Raw genomic sequence first — 25370 nt, forward strand, 5'->3', positions numbered from 1 at the left:
TAATCTACAGAGAGTGTAGTAGTCGACATTGTCACACCCAACAGTAGCATACAGTGACTTTTATGGATGGGAAAGCCGACTCGGGGTGTCATCAATATTTAGTGGATAACTTTGGCATGCAAAAGTGGAACAAACTTATAAATGAATAAAACACTAGGATGCAACAGCAAGCTTTGAACCCAGCCTCCACATGAAAGGCAAAACCTGCTACGGAGCTAAACTTCCATTCCAGTGAATGATGCTGAATGGACTAAACTCACTTCACTGATCAATTCATCATCTGTCATGTTCACTGTTCTATTTAGTTAAAAGAATGTATTTCAAACGGAAATAATACTACAATATTCAATAGAAACGTGAACAAAGCCTCAGCTACAAAAAGATTGTTTTTAATTCTGTTTGTTAAAACTTGTCTCTACTGTTGCTTCTCTTCTCCTCTGCACATGCTCAGTTAGAGCTTCTCTTCTTCTCTGCACATGCTCAGTTAGAGCTTCTCCTCTGCACATGCTCAGTTAGAGCTTCTCTTCTTCTCTGCACATGCTCAGTTAGAGCTTCTCCTCTGCACATGCTCAGTTAGAGCTTCTCTTCTCCTCTGCACATGCTCAGTTAGAGCTTCTCTTCTCCTCTGCACATGCTCAGTTAGGGCTTCTTTTCTCCTCTGCACATGCTCAGTTAGAGCTTCTCTTCTCCTCTGCACATGCTCAGTTAGAGCTTCTCCTCTCCTCTGCACATGCTCAGTTAGAGCTTCTCTTCTCCTCTGCACATGCTCAGTTAGAGCTTCTCTTCTCCTCTGCACATGCTCAGTTAGAGCTTCTCTTCTCCTCTGCACATGCTCAGTTAGAGCTTCTCTTCTCCTCTGCACATGCTCAGTTAGAGCTTCTCTTCTCCTCTGCACATGCTCAGTTAGAGCTTCTCTTCTCCTCTGCACATGCTCAGTTAGAGCTTCTCTTCTCCTCTGCACATGCTCAGTTAGAGCTTCTCTTCTCCTCTGCACATGCTCAGTTAGAGCTTCTCTTCTCCTCTGCACATGCTCAGTTAGAGCTTCACTTCTCCTCTGCACATGCTCAGTTAGAGCTTCTCTTCTCTGCACAGGCTCAGTTAGAGCTTCTCTTCTCCTCTGCACATGCTCAGTTAGAGCTTCTCTACTCCTCTGCACATGCTCAGTTAGAGCTTCTCTTCTCCTCTGCACATGCTCAGCTAGAGCTTCTCTTCTCCTCTGCACATGCTCAGTTAGAGCTTCTCTTCTCCTCTGCACATGCTCAGCTAGAGCTTCTCTTCTCCTCTGCACATGCTCAGTTAGAGCTTCTCTTCTCCTCTGCACATGCTCAGTTAGAGCTTCTCTTCTCCTCTGCACATGCTCCGGCTTATTTTAATAATATATTTCGGACCAATTTAAATATATAGGCAGCGTAGAGCTGCCCATGGTGCTTAAATAAAATCGATCAGTATTACCTTTTTAATATATATATTTTTTCAGTTTCACTTTTTAACATGATGGTTTCACGTTATTCTGTGATAGTAAAAAAATAGAAAATGATAAGAAGAAAGAAAGATTGCCTAAGGAATGCATAGAGATGATCTTCTGCCATCTTGTCTGTCTGGGTCATGATTGTCCATGATCTGCTCACCAGGCTCATCATCTCACCACAACAAAAGTCTTAACAGAAGAAAAGAGCAGAAAGCCATCGCTGATCCAATCCTTCCGTCTACCAAGGATCAAAGTGGAACATTCAATGCAAAAGTTACATATGCTATATATACCACCTTTAAATTTATGATTACATCCTAACTGACTTAAGTGTACATTTCTGATGCTCCTGTAAGATTCTGATGGCACGAAACATCTTATTTTACATTTTATTGGTGAAATAAATTGCATAATTATCATGGAATAAACATTTGATATACTTTTTGGGGGATACTGGCTTCACCATTCATTTGTGAATAGATGGAACATTTGATGTAATTCCAATCAGCAAATAGAGTATTTTGTGTGTATAAAGGTCTGTGTGTGGTGAAACTAAACCCATAAAGGTCTGTGTGTGGTGAAACTAAACCCATAAAGGTCTGTGTGTGGTGAAACTAAACCCATAAAGGTCTGTGTGTGGTGAAACTAAACCCATAAAGGTCTGTGTGTGGTGAAACTAAACCCATAAAGGTCTGTGTGTGGTGAAACTAAACCCATAAAGGTCTGTGTGTGGTGAAACCTAAACCCATAAAGGTCTGTGTGTGGTGAAACTAAACCCATAAAGGTCTGTGTGTGGTGAAACTAAACCCATAAAGGTCTGTGTGTGGTGAAACTAAACCCATAAAGGTCTGTGTGTGGTGAAACTAAACCCATAAAGGTCTGTGTGTGGTGAAACCTAAACCCATAAAGGTCTGTGTGTGGTGAAACCTAAACCCATAAAGGTCTGTGTGTGGTGAAACTAAACCCATAAAGGTCTGTGTGTGGTGAAACTAAACCCATAAAGGTCTGTGTGTGGTGAAACTAAACCCATAAAGGTCTGTGTGTGGTGAAACTAAACCCATAAAGGTCTGTGTGTGGTGAAACTAAACCCATAAAGGTCTGTGTGTGGTGAAACCTAAACCCATAAAGGTCTGTGTGTGCTGAAACCTAAACCCATAAAGGTCTGTGTGTGGTGAAACTAAACCCATAAAGGTCTGTGTGTGGTGAAACCTAAACCCATAAAGGTCTGTGTGTGGTGAAACCTAAACCCTTAAAAGTCTGTGTGTGGTGAAACCTAAACCCATAAAGGTCTGTGTGTGGTGAAACCTAAACCCTGCCTCGCTCTGCATCACAACATCTGCTCAAAAAGTCTTGAAATGGTGGTGTGTGTATGCTGTCTATTTTGTTGCTCTATTTTAGCATCAATTTAACACATTTCTTTGATTATAGCTTGAAAATGTTCATAAAATAGCTAGTTATTCGACCATTTGAATCCAACTGCATCATCTTCAAAGTGAAAACATAGTTGTCGGCCAAACATTGCTCCTATTAAAATACCATAGAGTGTGATTAAAGCACACACACACACACACACAGACACACACACACACACAGACACACACATACACACACACAAACAAACACACACACATACACACACACACACAGACACACGCGCACACACAGACACACACACACACACACAGACACACACACACACACACACAGACACACGCACACACACAAACACACACACACACACAAACACACACAGACACACACACACACAGACACATACACACACACACACACACACACACACACACACATACACACACAGACACACACACACACACACAGACACATACACACACACACACACACACACACAGACACACACACACACATACACACACACACACACACACACACAGACACACACACACACACACACACACACACACACAGACACACACACATACACACACACATACACACACACAGACACACACACACATACACACACACATACACACACACAGACACACACACACAGACACACACACATACACACACACCTTGTGAAGAATGACATATCTCAGCTCTGCCTTGTTTCAGCCTCATAAAAGAATAACAGACTTTCTTTGCACGTGTCCTGTTCAAACACAAGAAGTCTGACCCGTCTGGAAAAGTGCCACAGTCGTTTTTTACTCTTCTGCAGTGACGATAGTCCAATCCTACAGCACCTTTGTGAATATAGCACAGCATCGTCAGCGTACGTCCAGCAGACGCGATCAGACGGACACATGTGGAGTCATAAAAGAACAGGCTGAACTGCAATGGGATGATGAGATTTCACATTATGAGTCAAACATAAGATGTATTCTATTTTCTGAAATATCTATGGGTTGGGTCTGATGGGCTTGTCCCACGCCCAAAACGTGCAGCATTGGAGGTAAAACGTTGCCAGTTTGTCCCAGTCTGGGCTTCTGCAGATCATTCTGCCTCTTCCTGCTAATTTGCAATTAAATGTTGTTTCTTTAAAAACTATTAAACAGTATGGCACATTTGTATTTCTGTGGAATCATGCTGAAGATGTGCCATGTTCAGAAAGTTACATGCAGTACAAGACAGATGTTTAGGTATCTGTACTTTATTAAGTGCATTTTACAGTGGATGTTTTTTACTTTACTACATTTGAGATCAGGTATCTGTATCTACTCCACTACATTGTTAACTGGACTGAGGGGTTTACTTTAGCACATTCATAGTTTGTGTCGACTTAGATCAAACTACAGACATACTAATGAAAACAGTTTAAAAAAAATTACAAAGCAATGAAATCGTTTTTCATGTGAGTGTTTTTTGCTCCTGTATCTGTCGGTCTATTTTTACTTAAGTAATAAAACCATTTAAAGAGCTCTGCTCCATCCAAGTGCAGTATAACAAAAGAGTTGTTATTGAAGTAATCATACCCTGACCTGAACTCCAGCAGCTCCTCTCATGACCAAGAATGTGGAAAGTGCTGACGTCTGGAGTTGAAATGAGCTTGAAAAAAGGTTCCAACCTGGAAACAGACTTCCACATGGACTGTTGTGAGCTGTGATGTACTCTTCCAACTACATTTCCTCTCCTCTCGCTCCAGTTGTAACTATCAAATCTGTGAGCAATTCCAGAGCCATAGTTCTGTATATTCAATTGTAACATTTTATGATGTTGAAATACCAGATGAGAGCAGGGATCTGTCTCTGTCTGTTTCCACTGGCCCTGGTCCCCTCCAGTGTCTTGCTTTGGAGCGTCTTGGACCGATTCTTTTAATAGTGAAGTGTGTCTCCATGTGTGGCATGAGCGGGGTTGTAATATAAATTATATAAATACATTTCAAATGAAACTAAATCAAAAACACAAAATAACCAACAACGCCCCCGGGCTTTAACCCAGAGAAGTAAACCAATGCCGCAGTTATTTTATTACTTGGTTTACGGATTTTTAAATGAAATATATTGAACAAGCGGGCGCGCTCCAACCCTAAACCCTATTTTTCATTTAGTGCTATTTTGCCTTGCCGGCAGTACTTTATAATATTTTTTTATAATAATTGATTTTATTTATATCGTATTGTCTAAGTGCGGCGGATCCGTAAAGCAAGTAATAAAATAACTGCGGCCTAAAGGACACACAGGTTGGTTTTTGATTACATAGAGGCAGATTCCAGCTCTATGAAAAAAATGTAATTGATTAAACAGTCTACTAATTTGAATAAATAGTTTCACATAACAAGCTCATATTCAGTTTGTATTCCGTTGATGTCGGCTCATTCATAGATACAAGTCTTTAAAAAGATCCATGGACCGGGACAAAAACAGGGCAGAGACGGGTCCATAATAGATAACAGAGGCCAAGGCAACGGCTCCAGCGCCCGCAGCAGCTCCAGAGTTCATTTACTTAATTACATCTGGAAAGAGATTTGGTTATAGCAAACCCAAACACTAGGCTGCTGACAAATGTCTCCCGCTCAGGACGTACCACGTTAACTGCACGGGACCACGCGTTGTGGGGCTATGACGGCGAGACCACCACAAGTTAGTTTGGGTCTGCAGCGATCACATCGGAGCGTTAACCAAAAGCGGCGCCAGGTGACAGGCCTCGGCACCGAACCACAGAAACTACGAGTAAAACTACATGATCAAATCTTATTAACAGAGGACGATAACTACCTGGAGAGCTGAGGTACGTGGAGCAACACCCAAGAACCCAGCAAGTGCGTAGGTCATTGAAGGAACGACAAACGGAAGCGATTTTTATTGGTGAACAGCCATAGCGATTAGCCAATAGGAACTGCCCCAAGTGGCATAGTCTGCCCGCAGACCATACTGCCACTGCCACACATGCTCAAGGCCTGGCTCTGTGTCCAGCAGGCTTTTAGATATGAAAACACCACGTCCAAATAATTTTGTCCGGGGGTACGGGGGCCGTCTAGGCGAAAAAACGAGTAGCTTTGGCATTCTCCGGACTAATAAAAAGTACTTTAAAAATGTGCGCTCGCGCCTTCGGTGATTGATATGGAAAGCCAATGTGATCACACTCCGCCACTTAGGAGCGGTGTATTTTCTGACGCTTTTACAAAATAAAGCGGCGCTTTTAACGTCGTGTGCCGTCTGACGTTACGCCGTATGAGCCGGTAAAATTCACTTAAGACAATGAAGACACTTTCAAATCATCCCGATCAACCACAAAGTGAACCAGTTGAAACATGTCTTAAGGTTTATTTGCAAAAACATACAAGTTGAGTTCAGATATGTCTTTTTAGAAATGACCATAATGAGAACAATTTCTAAAAAGGCATATCTATACAAAGCATTTAAAAAGTTTCTTAATTATTGACACAAATTAATCTAACAATTAACACGTGTTTAATAAGTAGCAAAGCGGTCAGTTGGTGATGGATTATTTTGAAGATTAAAAGACAGAATAATTTGACATTAGATGTTAAGCAACGTGGTATTGACCAGGACACAGTACTTTCATCCACATTTTAGACACATGTTCGTTTGTCTGAACTGACAACCTACATTAGCCTCACACCAACCGTTACTGCAACAACAAGAAAATTGGCCACTTACCTCCACTTACCTCCACGATGCACACGCAATTACTGAGCTTGACGCCTTACAACAGTAATTTTAGTGCGGCTAATCGCTGTCCACATGAGGCCTCACGTCTTGCAGTCATGGCAACATAACTCCAGCGTGTGACGTCAGAGGTCGGAATTCAGGAGAGAAGGAAATAACAGTGAAAAGGGACTATTTTAATGCTCCTAAAGTAATCTGAAGTAATCTAGATTAGAAGTCCGCCCTGCTCTTCTCCCTGTACACAAACTGCTGCACATCCAGCCACGACTCTGTAAAACTGATCAAGTTTGCGGACGACACCACCCTCATCACCATGACGACACCACCCTCATCGGGCTCATCTGGGACGGGGATGAGTCTGTCTACAGGAGGGAGATGGACCGGCTGGTGTCCTGGTGCAGCGGTAACAACCTGAAGCTCAACGCCCAGAAGACAGTGGAGATCGTGGACTTCAGGAAAGTCACAGCCCCCCAGCCCCCCCTCACCATCACAGACTCCCCCATCACCACCGTAGATTCCTTCTGCTTCCTCTGCATCACCATCACCAGGACCTCAAGTAGGAGCCACCATCAGCTCCCTCATCAAGAAGGCCCAGCAGAGGATGTACTTCCTGCAGCAGCTGAGGAAAGCCAAGCTGCCAGTGCAGAAGATGGTGCAGTTCTACACGGCCATCATTGAGTCCATCATCACCTCCTCCATCATTGTGTGGTGCGCTGGAGCCACAGCCAGGGACAAACAGAGACTATAGCACATTGTGTGCTCTGCTGAGAAGGTGATCAGCTGCAGACTTGAGTCTCTGCAGGACCTGTACGTCTCCAGGGCTCTGGGACGTGCAGGTCAGATCACAGCTGACTCTTCTCACCCTGGACACGGACTATTTGAGCCCCTCCCCTCAGGCAGGAGGCCACTCCCCTCAGGCAGGAGGCTACAGTCCATCCAGACCAGATCCTCCCGCCACAACAATTTAATCAATCACTCACTGCACCGGTCATTTTCTGCACTACATCTGTAAATTCATCTGTACATTTTGTGTACATAGGTCTATTTTTTATCTTTGAGTAAATTTTAATTGTTTTTCTTTAAAACATGCCTTATTTGATATATTTTGTTTTATTATTGCTCATTGTTATATGTTGCACCGAATCACCAAAGCAAGTTCTTAGCCAGTGAATTTTGTTCACTGACAATGGCAAGAAAACTTCTGATTCTGAATTTGATTCTGACAATTCGAATGTTATTGAACAAACCTCCCAATGACTTTTTTCAAAAATAAAAACTTAAAATACACTATTCTAAACCATGTTATTGTTATAAAGAACTGAAAATGGTCATTTGTTAAATTAGAAGCATAAGGTCATATTTACTAAAATCAAAAGCTATTTCAATCAAAACATCCCAACAGGTCAAGTTACATTTTAAAGGGCCCATATCATACAAAATCGACTTTTCAGAGTTTTTAACCTTCTTACAGTGCTATTGGTGCCTCATATGAGCCCAAAGTGATTTTTTGATTGATTCCTGCATTATTTACCAAGAGAACAGTCTCTATCCTTCCCCTCTGACTCACTAGGACAAGTCAGCCTGGTGAGTGCCGCAGCACACTTCCCTGTTTAAGCCCATCCTCCAGGAAGCACTCCGTACATGTAACACGCCCAAGTTTAGATCGGGGAAGGATGGGGGAGGATTGGAGAGGATGGAGGAGGATGAGTTTCTCTTCTCTTATGTCCAGAGCAGCCAGTGATGCAGAGGTGTTCCTTGCTGCATGAAGATGATTTTGTTACAGAAAGCATGGATCTTCTTTTTGAACCGTTGAAGAAAGTGGTCAGTCAGAATCTCCACATACTTTATAGAGGTCATGTTCACACCTTCAGGGGCCCTAAAGGGCCCGACCAGCTCTCTCCCCATGATTGCGGCTCAAAACATGACTCCGCCTCCTCCTTGCTGATGTCACAGCCTTGTTGGGACATGGTGGCCGTCCACCAACCACTCCATCCATCTGGACCATCCAGCGTTGCACGGCACTCATCATTGAACAAGAATTAAAAGAGTCTTCATGTATTTCTGGGCCCCTGGAGTTAAAGGTGGAATAGAAGGTTTGTGCAGAACTGCAGCCTCTGGGGGATCTACACCTTGATGTTCTCTGGACTCCAGAGGCTCCAGCATCTTCAAATACCTGTCTTCTGCTTTGTAATGGCATTTTAGCAGCTGCTCTCTTAATCTGATGTATTTGTCTGGCAGAAACCCTCCTCATTGAGCCTTCATCTGCACAAATCTGTGTTTGCTCTGAATCAGCTAAAAATCTCCTAATAGTACAATGATCACGCTGAGGTTTTCGTGAAATATCAAAGGTTTTCATACCTTGTACAAGGCATTGAACTATTTCACTCTTTTCATCACTAGAGATCCTTTTTCTTTCCCATGCTGCTTGGAAATGGCGCTCTGCTTAATAATGTGGAACATCCTTCTTAAGTAGTTTTTCCATTAATTTGACCTGGCAAACTAATTGCCACAGGAGTCTGAGATGGATTTCACTGACTCAAAGAGCCCTGACACACAATCCCATCCAAGAGTTTTACTAGAAACCAAAAAAAATTACCTTTATGACACTAAAACTGAATTTGCATAATAATTTGGAACACGGTGTGTTCTGTTATTAATAATACGTGTAGAAGATTGTATCAAAAAGAAAAATATCTATATACCTATATTTCAGCACTGCTTGTTTTCACTGTTGAGCTGGAAGTTCACGTGTGGTGGAAAAGTCGGCCCTCAGCTCGTACCCCCCAGACTGACGTGAATGGGCCTGTTCTTGGCTCAATGCAGTCTTTATACTTGAAGGATATGCATGAATGTAAATTGTGAGATGCCCTTTGACCTCTGTGAAATTACCCAAATTGTGTCCGGAGAAGGATGTGTGCAGTGGAATCTTTAAACGTTTAGAGAGAAACATGAACAAGCAAAGCATGACTTGACTTACATGAAAAGTACACCAGACTTCGACAGGACAGAGCAGCGTGAGAGGGGAATGAGACTGGGGAATGCAACAAATGCAGCAAATTATTGAGAGCTGGATTCAAACTCACGATGTTGGGGCCTTTACTTTACAATCTTTGATCTGGATTAGTTGTATATTTAATTCTAAACCTGAATTATTAAAGTTTTAACTCCAGGGATTTGGAGGACAATAGAGGATTACTCGAACCTGGCTCACTCCAGAATGATCTGTGTCTCTGAATTGAGTCCGTCACATCAATCAATCTGGGAAGTCTCTCACCGAAAGCCGACGGGACGTTAAAAAAATACTCCACGCTGGTGTCACAGCGGAAAAAGCAGAAACATCTAAACTGTGTTAAATCCAGTGTTCATAAAAGCACAGTCCTCTTTCTTATCCACAAATGTACAAAGCACCATTGTGTGCGCGGTTTTGAAAAACGTAATAGTCGGTATTTCTCCTAAGTACGGCCGTCAGCTCCGCCATGTTTGTTTTGGGATGGTTTGATTCACCCAAACCACAACGCTGCTCTGTGATTAGTAATATGTTTACAAGATTTGCGTTCCTCACATTTAATTCATGGTTTATTATTGTCTTTCGTGTGTTAAAAGAGGAAAGAATTCATGTGTTGCTTCTTTTTTTAATTCATTTTACTCTTGAAAAAGAAAGATGAGGGGGGAAAGCAAGTTTTCACAACTGAACTGAAAAGATTATCTCCCGGACCGATTTTCACTCAATACTTCTTTTTCCTTTTTTAAATGTACATTCCTGCTTCACGAGTGTCCACCAAACACACCTGACGTGACACACGTCTCCTGTAGCGGCCCTGACCTCTGCAACAACACCAGATGAGCTGCTGATGTTCTTGTGACACATGTCTGACCCGTGTGTCCCTCTGGAGGTCAGGCATGCTCTGCTTTGGCCATGTGCCCGTTTCAGATGTCCTCCTCTGGGACGCAGGCCTGAGGGAGGGGTTGGCCTCCTGAACTGCTCACGCTCCTGTCTGACCCTCTGTTTTCACTACAAACCTGTCATTTTGTCTTTCAATAATCCAATTTTATTTTATCTCGACTCACGAAGACAAACACACAATAGGTGTTTTGGCCCTCGATTAAACGGGTAAAACCATAATTATTAAATCTCGCAATTTTTTCAGTCTTAACTGGCCCAGCGTGATGTGAGTTAACGCTGTTCATTTGAACATGCTTAAAAAACAATGCTACATTTGTATAATTCATCATTTTATGCAGTACATGAAGGCAAAGTACTGGAAGTTGGGAACGCTTTCTTTTGGTAAAATGTTAAGTAAAGTTAATATACTTTCATACACTGAAAGAGCCACGTCTTCAAATGAGACAGAGATGGACGGCTGATTGTAAACCCCAATTTGAGTGCCTTTTGTGTTGATGCAGTCTTTTGTGCTTGTTGTTTGGTCTCTGGTTTATCAGACCAGCCTCGCAGTCAAAACGTGATTTTAAAAACCTTGTGCAGATGAATTTGTCTGAAACTTTTTCTACTGTACTGGGAAAACAATTGCCACGCCCAAAAGCATTAAGCTGCAGTAAAACATCCATACTTGTTAAATATTCCATGCTGTTCTTAAGTGATTAGTTGTGTAATTGTGTAGGTTGAAGCCAGGGGCCGACAGACTGGGTGTCAGGCTAAGATATAGTCCTTCCTGGGCCCTTGGACATTTTCAAACCACGTGATAGAAAATAAAGTGCTGAACTCTAAATATTTCACATGAACAGCACACTTCCATCCTGCAGGGCTCCAGTGATTCAAATATTGGCAGTCAGCGATAAATAAAAGTACAAATCCCACTAACTCCAGGCTGGCTGCGAGCTCTTATCGCGGCACTATAGTTGATCTACGTCTCTGGGCCTAATGCACTCTTTCATTTTCTCCTGCACATTACGTTGTCTCGGAGCCGCGTTGACATTTATTAGACCGGTTTGACCCACACACAACCCACTGCTGTGATGTCAAGAGCTGGACGCCAGAACAGCTGCGTCATGGAACAGGAATGAGCGGCAGGAAGAGTTAAAGGAACGGGGGAGTCGTTATGCAAATGAAACTTTTTGTGGCCTTTTATTGCGCCATAAAGTTCTTCCTCAACAAATACCTGGAGTTGTGTTGTGTAATCTCTTAATCTCTTCTGATGTCTCTCTGTAAACGGTAAAATGCTTAATTTCAAGTTTCTCTGCCCTTTTTACATATCCCTACTTTTACAATCCCGGTGGTTTTGTGGCAGTAAAAGAAATCACATTTAACTTTGGAGTTTACGGCTTTTGGAGATTTAAGGCAAGACGGAGGTGAACAAGAAAACATTTTACATTTAGATACAGCAATTTTAAACTTCGTTTGTTGTTTACTTGTATAAAGGTATGGAAAAAATGCACTACAAATGTAATGTTTTCGTATTTAAATATAGCATTTTATGTGTAAAAATGGCTAAAATGTTTGGGACATAAAAATCTGAAAAATTGACAGAATCAGGTTCAAATGTCATGGTTCATTTTGTCGACATATTAGAAACAAATCATTTTACAGAGGGATTTGGGATTTTCTATTTTGAATTTGAGTAAACTAGATCTTACTGAAAATTGGTGCAACAATTAAAATGTTTTGCAGTTAAAACTTGAATAAATCAGGTTTAGAATTAGATGCATTTGGAGAAAACGGCCTGTGAAGTTACAGTGTCTAGAGAAAGTGGGTTCATTGAAATAATAAAATTTAGGAGCAGATTGCACAGATTTGTGGTTTCTACATGAAAGCTCAAGTGTTTCGAGCTCAAACAGACCAAAAAATGACTTGTGCCTGTGTCGCCTTGAAAAGAGATTAAGATAGAAACACACAACAGTTTGGATGAAAATAAAATCCAGACTTTTTTACTGAAAAAATAAATGGATTTATTTACAGAGGTATTTGAACCACATATTTTGTATATATATATTTAAAAAATATATATATATATATATATTATATATATATTCTTTACCACATAGTGTACATTTTGTGAAGATTAAATGAAATTTTTGAGGCTAGAAAATACATCTTTTTATAATATAATATAATTTAATGCAAATGAGCTGACATTTTTTTTGTAATTAAAACCTAAATCCATCAGCATTAAATCTGACATCAGTTCATCTTTGAAAATGTGTTTTGGTTTACTTCATTTAGCCTCGTTTTCGGAACTTTCCAGATTGTGACTTGAGTCTATTGTGCGTTTTCCAAAATGATGTAACCTGAACTCCAGCTCCGTCCGTCAGCGCGAGCCTGACTGGACCGGGTCAGAGACGCTCGGAGTGTCTTAACATATGGACACCAGGAGTCATGACGGGGACGTGTGGACAGAAGCTCATGTGTTCTTTCTGCTTTGTCTGTGTAATTACAGGTTATTAGTGGGTGCTCCATATGAAATGAATGGCCCGTACCAGACCGGAGACGTGTACAAATGTTCTCTGCATAAAAGGATCAATGGGAACGGATGCACAAAGCTCAACCTGGGTAAGGCCCAACACCGAGGCCCTGTTCACCAGCTCATCTTCTCTTCTTCTCTTTCTCTGAGCCTCACAAAAACTCACTTTACAATTTCACAGATGTGGGACGTCAAAGGTAGAGGTCAAGAGGTCTTTTGTGTTGTTTTTAAGTCCATAAATCATCACCAGACTTGTTTCGAGCATTTCTGCCTCAAATCTCATTCATTCATTATTTATTTGGTTTCAGAGACACTGCACACACTAATGAACATTTCTGTAAAGGTGCCAGAGTTAGCTGTGGTCCCTGGATGGTCAACCTAAAAACACATTAAGAGTCATACAAAACAGTGCAGTCAAACAAATAGTGAACTTAATAGGGAGTGGACATCATTTACAGTAGATGCATCACACCCTTACAATCATAGGATTCTATAGAGTTATTCATACAATATATATTTTTGAACACTTTATCAAGATTTTGGAGATTTTGGAACATTATTTGTTGAAGTTATATGAGCAAAACTCTATATTCTCTGTTCCATTGTGCCAAATGAGTGGTCAGAACATTAAACCCAAATATCTCAGAACTACCCAGAATGAACCCTCTAATTCTAAGAGGTTGAAAGGTCAATATTCATATTTCACACCTTTATACATTCACATCCGTCACGTTTGTCCTGTTTAAAGTTCTGTTTGAATCCAGTGTAGTTCAGCTGTAGACTTGCTTTGGCCCTGTTCTAATCCAGGTCCTATTCTGGCTTTATTTCCATGTTTTTCCCCAATTATGCAGATGTTAGTTTTTGCCCAGCCGATCTTCTTTCCAGATGCTTTTTCCTGTTTGCTCTCTGTTCTCTGGTGATCATGTGTGTTTTAAGTGTCATGTCAGCAGAATGTCTTTGCCCTAAGGAAGGATATCTCTGACCAACGTCTCCGAGCGCAAAGACAAGATGAGGCTGGGCATGACTCTGGCGTCCAACCCCAAAGACAACAGCTTTGTGGTGAGAAAACTGCACTGGCATCACAGCACCAAGAGTTTCCCACCGTTTAGAAGGGATTACATGGATTTTCCTAACATTAAGTACTCATCAGGCCCTTCTGCCACCATTTTATGGCTTTTACACTTTATTTTTTGCTGTCATTTTGTCGTCTCTAATGCAAGGATAATTATATACTGAATGCTCCAGGTGTTTATGAATACATTATTTCTGTAAATGATATGGTGCAAAACTCCTTCTGTCGTTGTCACACTCAGACGTTTGTCACTTTTTCAGTTCCACCATTTTCTTATTTTACTTTTTACAGATGGACATTATCCTCACTTTAAATTGTTTTTAGCATTTAACATTTGATCCACTTTTTTGATACTTTTAGGACCTAAAATGGCTTGAAAGTGTGAAGAGTGTGGGGGTAAAAATGTGCAGCAGTTACACAAACGTTATACATCTGATCACACATGGACAATATTTTAACTTAAATCAATCACAAATGAAAGAAATATTAAATTAAATTACTTTTATCCCTTAGCTCATGTAACTTGCTATTTAAATATATTGCTAATCTTATTAATGGCAAAGTTGTGTGCGTCTGGAGAAAGTCATTCAAATCTATTCTAAGCCTCGATTCCCTGGGCCTGAAAACGACTTTGCTGTTGAGATTGGCAGCTCTTTAGGCGCGTTTCGATTGATCCAGGATCAGGCGGTCTGTGGTGTTTCCACTGGGCAAAAGTGAATTGTACCGGCCCATTTGCAGGGTCCGAGGGGGCCGCGAGAGGTATCAGCTCCCAGAGGCGCTGGCCCGCTTAAGGCTCATGGAGTTTAATGTGAACTGACTGAACAAGAGAGAACAAAAGAGAACACAGGCTCAGGTGAGAATGGAACGGCAAAAAACAGATTTAAATACAAAAGAATCCTTCCTTTCCAAATGCTGACTTCATCTGGGAACAAACGTACCAAATAACTTTATTTGTTGAGCCGACAAACTTGGCAAATGAAAGCCCAAGATATTATATTTCCAGTACATAATGCGTCTAACATTATCCAAACCAAACGTATTACATAAAGAGCAGCAAAACGTTTTATGAATGGAAATGCTGGAAAATGGCAAATACATATTGGGGTGTTACAATTATTCATTTGTACTATTACACTAAAAGGCTTAAATAAGCTTCTAAAATCTCTCTATTGTTTTAACCTTGTCCTCTCTTGTCCTCTCTGAACGCGCTGTCCTCTGCAGGCCTGTGGTCCTCTCTGGTCCTACGAGTGTGGCAGCTCTTATTACAGCACTGGGATCTGCTCCAGAGTCAACGTAGGCTTCAAGTTCTCCAGGACCATAGCACCTGCATTTCAGAGTAAGTCACCCAAAGTTGGCTCTAAAGTACCGGATTTTACATGAAGATAAGTTTGTTATCTTACAGTTCGGGAGCAGGACCACGCCCCTTCCCACGCTCCCTCCCGCGGCTACACTACTTAGTCATCCAGACCACATACACCTGTGTTCGTGATTTTCGTGCCCCTCCCTCCCACCCTCTTTCAAACCGTTCCAATTATTCTAATTTATCTCCTAGATGGGGGCATCGAGGCCCGGGAGCCTTCAGCCCTCAAAACGGCATCAACTTCGTACATTCGTGTTGTTCATGTTTCTCCCCTGCCAATAAACACCGTGCATCGTATCTGGGGCTGTGGTCCTGGCTAGTGAACGGCTTAAAAACATGACAATCAGGACTAGTCAATTTTAGACTTTTTACCAAACGCATTCTGAACATTGTACTTATTCATTGCAATGAGTTTATTAGTACCTTTCACCACTAAAGCTGTGGAAAGCTTTAAACAAAACATTAGCATGCTAACGGTGCACTTCCTGCTTAGTGGAGGATACAATTCTGAGTGATGCTGATCCGAGGATATGCAGTAAATGGCATATGTGTTGTGCCTTAACCACTCCACCACCGGGCAGCGCCTGACTGCCTTTTTGAATGTTTTGTAAATGTTCTGCTTTGTCTTTTATGTTAAAGAGATTCTGATTCAACCTGTTCTTCAGTCTGTAACTAAGAGTCGCAGTCATTAGTTCACATCTGCTTTGTCCATCCTCGGACACAAACCTCTGATGAACGCTCTGCTCATAATTGTTTTACAGGATGTGAGACCTTCATGGACATCGTGATCGTTCTGGATGGCTCCAACTCCATCTACCCTTGGTACGAAGTGCAAGCTTTTCTCATCAACATTCTACAGAAGTTCTATATTGGACCAGGTCAGATTCAGGTGTGTAGAAGAAGCAGCTTCACGTGGGCTGTGCTGGTTAGAGGGTTGTTCTGTAATGGTTATTTATGACTTTAACAACTGTACAATTCTGTGATAATCATTTAATTGTTTTTATTTGTGATGCGTATGGAGTTCCAAATGTATAGACACTGTAGATAATTAACCACACATAAACATTTAAATAGAATTTTTTTTTAAATCATCAGAAATCTACACTTAAAGTTACTTAGCCTTTAGCTCACATGCTAATTATTGTCAAAAAAAAAAAAAAAGAAAAGGTTTACACACTCAACAATTACTTTGAAAAGGCTTAAGACCTAAATATGGTGGATGGGTTGGTACAAACAATGCTAATGCTAACGGCTAATGCTAACAGCCATAGGCTAGCTCTGGAGTTCTCCAGATCTTCCAGAAATTGCTAAGTTGCTTAGTGATTGATAGCATTAGCAGTGAACACTGTCTATGATTATCCTTAATAAACTATTATGAATTATGAATTAAGTATTTCGTCATTGCATAATTATTGCTCAAAACTGTGGTTATTATACAGTGTTACCGTGTTTTGTCTGTCTGTGCTCCTGGACCAGGTCGGGGTGGTGCAGTACGGTGAGAAGGTGGTCCATGAGTTCCAGCTGAGTGACTACAAATCAGTGGAAGAAGTTGTGAAGCGAGCGCGAAGTATCAACCAGAGAGGAGGAGAGGAGACCAACACGGCGCTGGGCATCAATGTGGCACGGTGAGGCCTCGGGACAGGCGGGACGGGGGCATCAACGTGGCACGGTGAGGCCTCGGGACAGGCGGGACGGGGGCATCAACGTGGCACGGTGAGGCCTCGGGACAGGCGGGACGGGGGCATCAACGTGGCACGGTGAGGCCTCGGGACAGGCGGGACGGGGGCATCGACATGGCACGTGAGGCCTCGGGACGGGGGCATCAACGTGGCACGTGAGGCCTCGGGACGGGGGCATCAATGTGGCACGGTGAGGCCTCAGGACGGGGGCATCGCAGGTTGCACGGTGAGGCCTCGGGACGGGGGCATCAACGTGGCATGGTGAGGCCTCGGGACTGGGGCATCAACATGGCACGGTGAAGCCATGGGACAGGGGCATCACACTGATGTGCTGCCAAGGGGGTACAGAGCGGCGGGACATAACACAGACTCATATTAATATTTTAATTCAAAGTTACAAGAGCTTCAAAGTTTGTATTTACTACAAAGATTAAATAACAGTTCCTCATGTCTGAGTGAATGGTTGTCTGTAATGTATATGTCTACGTGTTGGCCCTGCGACGAGTTGGCCACTGTCCAGGGTGTACCCCGCCTAAGGCCCGAAGTCACGGGGATAGGCTCCATTCACCCGCGACCCCGAAAAGGAACAAGTGGTAGAAAATGGATGAATGGATGTCTGAAAATCAAATGTTCAATGTAAAAGTGTGCAATGTTTTATGCTAATGCTAATGCTAATGCTAGACACACCTGACCCTTTCTCAGCCCCGTTTGCACCTAATGGGTTCTTTGACCTGCTATAGACTGGGACAAAAGTCTGGTTTTGTGGCAAAGACAAATGGAGTTTGGTTGTTTCGCGCCCTCCGAGTTCTCTGTGCACGTAAACGTAGTGATTGTTCTCCCCTTTGAAAGAGCGTTGTGGTTGCTACAGTTCAGAAGCTTTCAAACATGGCGGACGGCGCGGAGCCAAGAAGGTGATGATCGTGATCACTGACGGAGAGTCCCACGACAGCCCTGACCTGCAGCAGGCCATCGAGGACAGTGAGCGGGAGGGCATCACACGCTACGCCATCGCTGTGAGTCAAATGCTTTTTCGCTCTCCTAAACATGGACTCATCCTCGTGACACTGTCCTCAGCAGTGTCACGAGGAGAGATCGATAATGAACGGCACGACCCTCAAGTTTTGCTTTTAGAGTTCATCTTTGTCATTAAATGAAGCCGTCAATAACAACACTAAAGCTAACGAAAGCTAATCGGATTAAGCATTAGCGACCCTTACTTGAGTGTTCTTTATTTCTTATAAATTCAACCCCAAATCTGCAATATCCGGACAGCTGATTTGACTATAAAACCCTCTACACATAAAGTTTATTGTGTCTGGGCAGCACTTTGGAAACAGTTCTGCTTTTAAACGTTTTTTAAATGTGCTATATAAATGCAGTGGATTTGGATTTATACTGACAATTAAAACAATGCGATCTTGATAAAATAGTGAACATTTGTCATGCTCTGACAAATATGACGGTGTTGTACGTGACTGAGGCTAATTCACTCATGTCAATGTAATAAAAACCCAAATCATTGGGTTAAACTTTTATATTTCCACATTCAACATTTATCAGGAGTCACTTATGCAAACAGTGTTTCTCTTCAACCTATTTTTTCCTGTCAAATCAATAGAGAAACTGCCAATAAACAACCTTAATGCAGTTTTGGGAGGATGGATAAATCATTCTTTAAAACCCCCAGAATCAATGCAGAAATACATTTGTAGCTTAATTAATGAGGCTGCAGCTCATTTAGTGGCACTAATGAGCTTTACAAACCCGATGACCTTGATCATCTGTACATTCTTCTGCGTAAAAGTGAGCCGCAATCTCTGGAATGCCAACACAGTTTGTCAATCACCCCTGATGCGCTTCATTTCCATGTGAACTTTCCGCCACCATCTCTGCAGTGTGGAGTTTGATGTTGCATGCTGGGATTGCGTGACGACATCTTCAGGAGCTCTAAACCAAATGCCTCCAAACGATCACAATCATGAACGAGGTGATGGAGGAGATCTTTGGAGAGCTCTGAGTGTGAAGCCAGAACCATGGAAGGGCTCTCACTGTGTCAGACAATCTGGTGATTACATTTCTAACCTTGGCATGCTCCTGTCTGTCCCCCGCCGGCAGGTGCTGGGCTACTACAACCGCAGAGGTATAAACCCAGAGGCCTTCCTGAACGAGATCAAGTACATCGCCAGTGACCCGGACGACAAGCACTTCTTCAACGTGACCGACGAGTCTGCGCTCAAAGACATTGTGGACGCCCTGGGGGAGCGCATCTTCAGTCTGGAGGGTTTGGCAAGATAATTGTTACTAGCTTTTGAAGAACAGAGAACTTTCCTGCATGGTCTGTTTGTCCTGCTGAGGTCCGTGCTGTTGCTCAGTCCATTATCGCATTGTTTAGCCATGTTAACATTTGTAAAGCCCCAGTGACATTCAATGTATGCACCATCTCAACATCACCATCTCAACATCACCATCTCAACATCACCATCTCAACATCACCATCTCAACATCACCATCTCAACATCACCATCTCAACATCACGACCTCAACATCACCATCTCAACATCACCATCTCAACATCACCATCTCAACATCACCATCACAACATCACCATCACAACATCACCATCTCATCATCACCATCTCAACATCACGACCTCAACATCACCATCTCAACATCACCATCTCAACATCACCATCACAACATCACCATCTCAACATCACCATCTCAACATCACCATCACAACATCACCATCTCAACATCACCATCTCAACATCACCATCACAACATCACCATCACAACATCACCATCTCAACATCACCATCACATCACCATCACAACATCACCATCACATCACCATCACAACATCACCATCACAACATCACTATCTCATCATCACCATCTCAACATCACGACCTCAACATCACCATCTCAACATCACCATCTCAACATCACGACCTCAACATCACCATCTCAACATCACCATCTCAACATCACCATCTCAACATCACCATCTCAACATCACGACCTCAACATCACCATCTCAGCATCACCATCTCAACATCACCATCTCAACATCACCATCACAACATCACCATCTCAACATCACCATCTCAACATCACCATCACAACATCACCATCTCAACATCACCATCACAACATCACCATCTCATCATCACCATCTCAATATCACGACCTCAACATCACCATCTCAACATCACCATCTCAATATCACCATCTCAACATCACCATCTCAACATCACCATCTCAAAATCACCATCTCATTATCACCATCACAACATCACCATCTCAACATCACCATCACAACATCACTATCACAACATCACCATCACAACATCACCATCTCATCATCACCATCTCAACATCACGACCTCAACATCACCATCTCAACATCACCATCTCAATATCACCATCTCAACATCACCATCTCAACATCACCATCTCAAAATCACCATCTCATTATCACCATCACATCACCATCTCAACATCACCATCTCAACATCACCATCACAACATCACTATCACAACATCACCATCTCAACATCACCATCTCCACATCACTATCTCAACATTACTATCTCAACATCACCATCTCAACATCATCATCACAACATCACCATCTCAACATCACTATCTCAACATCACCATCTCAACATCATCACCATCACAACATCACCATCTCAACATCACCATCTCAAAATCACCATCTCATTATCACCATCTCAACATCACCATCTCAACATCACCATCTCAACATCACCATCTCAACATCACTTTCTCAACATCACCATCTCAACATCATCACCATCACAACATCACCATCACAACATCACCATCACAACATCACCATCTCAACATCACCATAACAACATCACCATCTCAACATCACTATCTCAACATCACCATCTCAACATCATCACCATCACAACATCACCATCACAACATCACCATCTCAACATCACCATCACAACATCACCATCTCAACATCACCATCACAACATCACCATCTCAACATCACCATCACAACATCACCATCTCAACATCACTATCTCAACATCACCATCTCAACATCATCACCATCACAACATCACCATCACAACATCACCATCTCAACATCACCATCACAACATCACCATCACAACATCACTATCACAACATCACCATCTCAACATCACCATCTCAACTTCACCATCTCAACATCACCATCTCATTATCACCATCTCAACATCACTATCACAACATCACCATCACAACATCACCATCTCAACATCACCATCTCAACATCACCATCTCAACATCACCATCTCAACATCACCAAGACAGTAAATCATGTGTTTTTACAGACTTTATTGTGGAAATGGTCGACTGATAAACACATTTAAAAACAACAAGAACCTTTTCATTCATTTTAGGTTTGTTTTTAGCATTAGCGTTACCTGTGATGTAGCATGAGACATCAGGACGACATTCTAATCAAGTTCTCTCTTTTAATCCTTTCACTCTGACTCAACTCCTCGAGCCAAAGTTTGCGCCAAAAGCAGCAAAACTTTCCCAAACAGGATTTGTGCTGCTTGGTGCTTGGAATGGTTGTACTTCTGGGGGTAATGTCTTTACTGCTGTTTATTTTGTGTTTTTTACTTTTTATTTGCAGAAAAAAATATATTATTGAACTGGCGAAGGTTCAGTGGAATATATTTATATTCTTCTAGTTCAAATTTGCACGTAAAATAGATGTAGAGACATTTTAAATGATATCCTGAGCTTCAACGACTATAAACAATCCAAATCACAAACCTGAGCTTTTGCACGGGACTAGTTTGACCTTTGACCTGACCTTACCTGAGTTCAGAGGAATGTTTGCAGACTTTTTCACAGACATGGCAAATTCACACGGAACGAGAAACACAAACGACGTTCCCTATTATGACTTATTTATCACTCTTTTTATTAAACTCTTATTGTTTATAAGAGTTCTTCTGTTAGGAGTGTATTTAAACTTCCTATAATATGTTATCTGTCCTTTTCCTCTGGATCTACCTGCGTTGCAACAATGACATTTCCCCATGTGTGGACAATAAAGGCTTATCTTATCTTATCTTACCCGAGGTCCCACGGTAAAACTAATCCCATCCAAATAGAGATGAAGACTGTATTTTTTACTTTAAACACATTCTAATCTTGTGGCAGACGCACTGGCGACGTCCTGGACTCATGTAAATCAGCCTTTAGAGCGTTCGTCCGCAAAGTTCCGTTCCATTGCTACTTTCAGGTGACGTCACAACAGGACTTGACTAGACATCAGACTCATGAACCATAACTACAGATATAGAACAGTGATTTAGCGGTTGCTGGGCTTGTGCATTATGCAAAATGAACAGTTAGCAATGGAAATATCTCACTGACCGTGGTATTTAAATGATTGATTTCGATCCTAGTCCTCCCAGTAGCCGAACTAATCTGCTATATGTCCCCTTCATACATAATGTGTGTAGTTCTAACCTAGAGGGAGGCAAACAGGTGAGACACAGCTGATTCTCTTGGATACCTTCACATCTAAGTCATGATCGTGTGTGCTGCCAGTGCCTTTTAACGAGCTCTCAACGCTCTAAATTAGTTCTGCACACGAAAAGGCCCAATACTTACAATATGTGATACTTTTAACCAACATAAATTCACTTAGCAATAAGGCTGCAATGATTATTGATTAATCGTGACAAGTCAAATGAAAAGTAGGATAAACTATTACTGATTTTCATTGAAGTTATTTTCATATCTCTGTCTCATCTTAAATTTAATGATTCAATAATCGCTGACTACTAAAATAATAGTTTATAATAGGACTACTCCGGACTCTCCTTTTCATTTGTTTGAATTCACGGTCGTTTTGTCATGGAATTTTGCAGTTGGACTCCTCTTTGTTTTGCCAGGCACCAGTAAGAACGGCACTGCGTTTGGTCTCCAGATGTCCCAGGCCGGCTTCTCCGCACACACTGTGGAGGTTAGTGTCTGCTTCACTCTGTCACAGAAACACTCACATCTTGTCTCAATCTCTGGCGCGTGGTAGCCCTGCCTGCCTCCGCTCACATATTTATCACCGCTCAGTCCCGGGGGTCCTGCTGTGTGGCCCGTGAGCTCATCCTGATTTAGCGCTGCACTTTTCCACACGTGCACTCCGAGGAAACACAGTGAGGGAAACACTGGAGGAGGTGTGACAGCGGCTGAGGAGTTCTTATTTAGTCGATGATGATAATGGATTGATTGATTTATTTCAAGTTTGTGTTTATGTGACAGTTTGTTCTCTCAATATTGCCCCACCTTTGATCCAGTCAGTTACACTTTTTATTTTCATTGCTTTGACACACTTTTTAAGAGAAACGTTTAGATTGCAAAACAAAGGAGCAGATTTCCGCTCAGAGTCAACACTCCGCTTCTGTGGCATCGTTTAATCCACATGTGTTTCTTCTTTCAGTTTTATTTTTGCAGTAAACTAGAGAGCAAGGGAATGTATGTGTTTGAGGTGAAACCCTGTTGGGTCACGTGACACTTTCACAGTCCTTTAGCTCTACTGTAAACACAAGTGTCCTTCATGTGAGTGTGAGACCATCAGTCCTGTGTCTGTTTAACATTTGCATTTTCCTTCATTATTAGAAACCTCATTTGTGGCACTTTAAAGACGTTTGAACATAGCTATTTGTTCAGTTTGACTCATTTGTCATTTTGGGCTTTTGCTAAATTTCTTTTGCACACATTTCTCTACAAAACGATGTGCACGGTTCTCAGTGTCTCTCCTTGTTATGGGACCTTTCCTTCTAAGTTCTGAGGAGCACATGTGCTGGCTTTCTCAGGTGGCTTAGCTGTTCCTTATGTCCTGTCCTCACTCTACCTGAGCCATTCAAAGCCTTCATCCTTCATCTCTCCTTTTGGCTCTGCTCCGACATCCAATCATCCATTTCATTTGAATTTCCATCTCCTCTTCATGCTGTGATTTGTCCAGGGAGCCATAAATAAACATTCCAATTTATTATGGGGAATAAATATAGAAATTGTATAGGGCAATGACTGGAAATGTTGTATTTTTGTAGCACCAACTGGAGTCGAAGAGAAAAAAAAAGTAGGAAAGAATGTGGAGCTTTAAAAGTAAAAAACAGCCCTGGGCCCAGATGGTTTTGGATGTCGTGCGGCGGCTGAGGCCTGCTTATGTCATAGAGCAGACCAGCATGAGTCGGCATGGAGACACATGGACCCAAATCTGACTGGCTGACAATATATACAAGTTTCAATTCAAAGTTCAAGAGTTCACGTTCCCTATGTATTCCCATATTACAGGCATTTACTGACTCCTTCATTATTACTTTTAAAAAATACTTTCAAACACTGTACCCTTGGTCGTTTTAGCTATATAACTTTAGGCTACTGTAGTGCATTTATTAAAAAAAAATATTATTTACCAAAATCCCACTGTGAGAAAAAGCAACAAGCGCTTCAGCTGCTGATGCTTTTTGTGGTATTGTGGATACCACGTAATGATGTCACGAGGTGGGGGAACGTTTTCACTTCTGTAGGACAAGTTATGCAGATTTATAAAAACAAAACACAGACTTATTTTTTCATGATGAAACAACATTCAAACATGGATAAAAGCTAAAGACATATTATGCCTTTGTCTAGAATGGTCTGAGGACCATTACTTCCTTTTTGATCTCTATATTGATCTGAAATGACTTAATAAAAGAAACAAGTGCATTGACTTCCGAGTTGAATCAGAATCAGAATCAGAATCAGAAAAAGGTTTATTGCCATTGTCAATGAACAGAATTCACAAACATAGGAACTTGCTTTGGTGATTTGGTGCAACATAAAACAATGAACATTTGATAAAACAACCTATAGAAGTAAAAAAGAAAAACAATTAAAATCTGCTTCAGGATAAAAATAGGCTTACTATGTACACACATTTACAGTTGAATTTACAGATGTAGTGCAGAAAGTGAACAGTGATTAGGAAGTATTCATGAGTCCAACGGCAGAGGGAAAGAAACTGTTCTTGTGGCGGGAGGGTCTGGTCCTGATGGACCGTAGCCTCCTGTCTGAGGGGAGTGGCCTCCTGCCTGAGGGGAGTGGCCTCCTGCCTGAGGGGAGGGGCTCAAATAGTCCATGTCCAGGGTGAGAAGGGTCGGCTGTGATCTGACCTGCTCGTCCCAGAGTCCTGGGGACGTACAGGTTCTGCAAAGATGGAAGTCTGCAGCCGA

At 41.9% G+C, this 25370-nt stretch overlaps 1 protein-coding gene across 1 annotated transcript in view; it reads left to right on the plus strand.

Moving 5' to 3' along the window:
- The window catches only part of itga11a (integrin, alpha 11a), a 115932-nt gene that overhangs the window by 38540 nt on the left and 52022 nt on the right, over positions 1-25370 (plus strand). The window contains exons 3-10 of the mRNA XM_072464896.1: positions 12972-13084; positions 13963-14054; positions 15289-15403; positions 16189-16316; positions 16904-17052; positions 17975-18119; positions 19222-19387; positions 23049-23119. Coding sequence (XP_072320997.1) covers positions 12972-13084; positions 13963-14054; positions 15289-15403; positions 16189-16316; positions 16904-17052; positions 17975-18119; positions 19222-19387; positions 23049-23119 — 979 coding nt within the window. The remainder of the gene's footprint in view (positions 1-12971; positions 13085-13962; positions 14055-15288; positions 15404-16188; positions 16317-16903; positions 17053-17974; positions 18120-19221; positions 19388-23048; positions 23120-25370) is intronic.

The sequence above is a fragment of the Eucyclogobius newberryi genome, unplaced genomic scaffold (assembly GCF_026437365.1).
Source record: "Eucyclogobius newberryi isolate DKJ021-1_F unplaced genomic scaffold, fEucNew1.0.hap1 SCAF_5, whole genome shotgun sequence".
Lineage (NCBI taxonomy): Eukaryota > Metazoa > Chordata > Actinopteri > Gobiiformes > Gobiidae > Eucyclogobius > Eucyclogobius newberryi.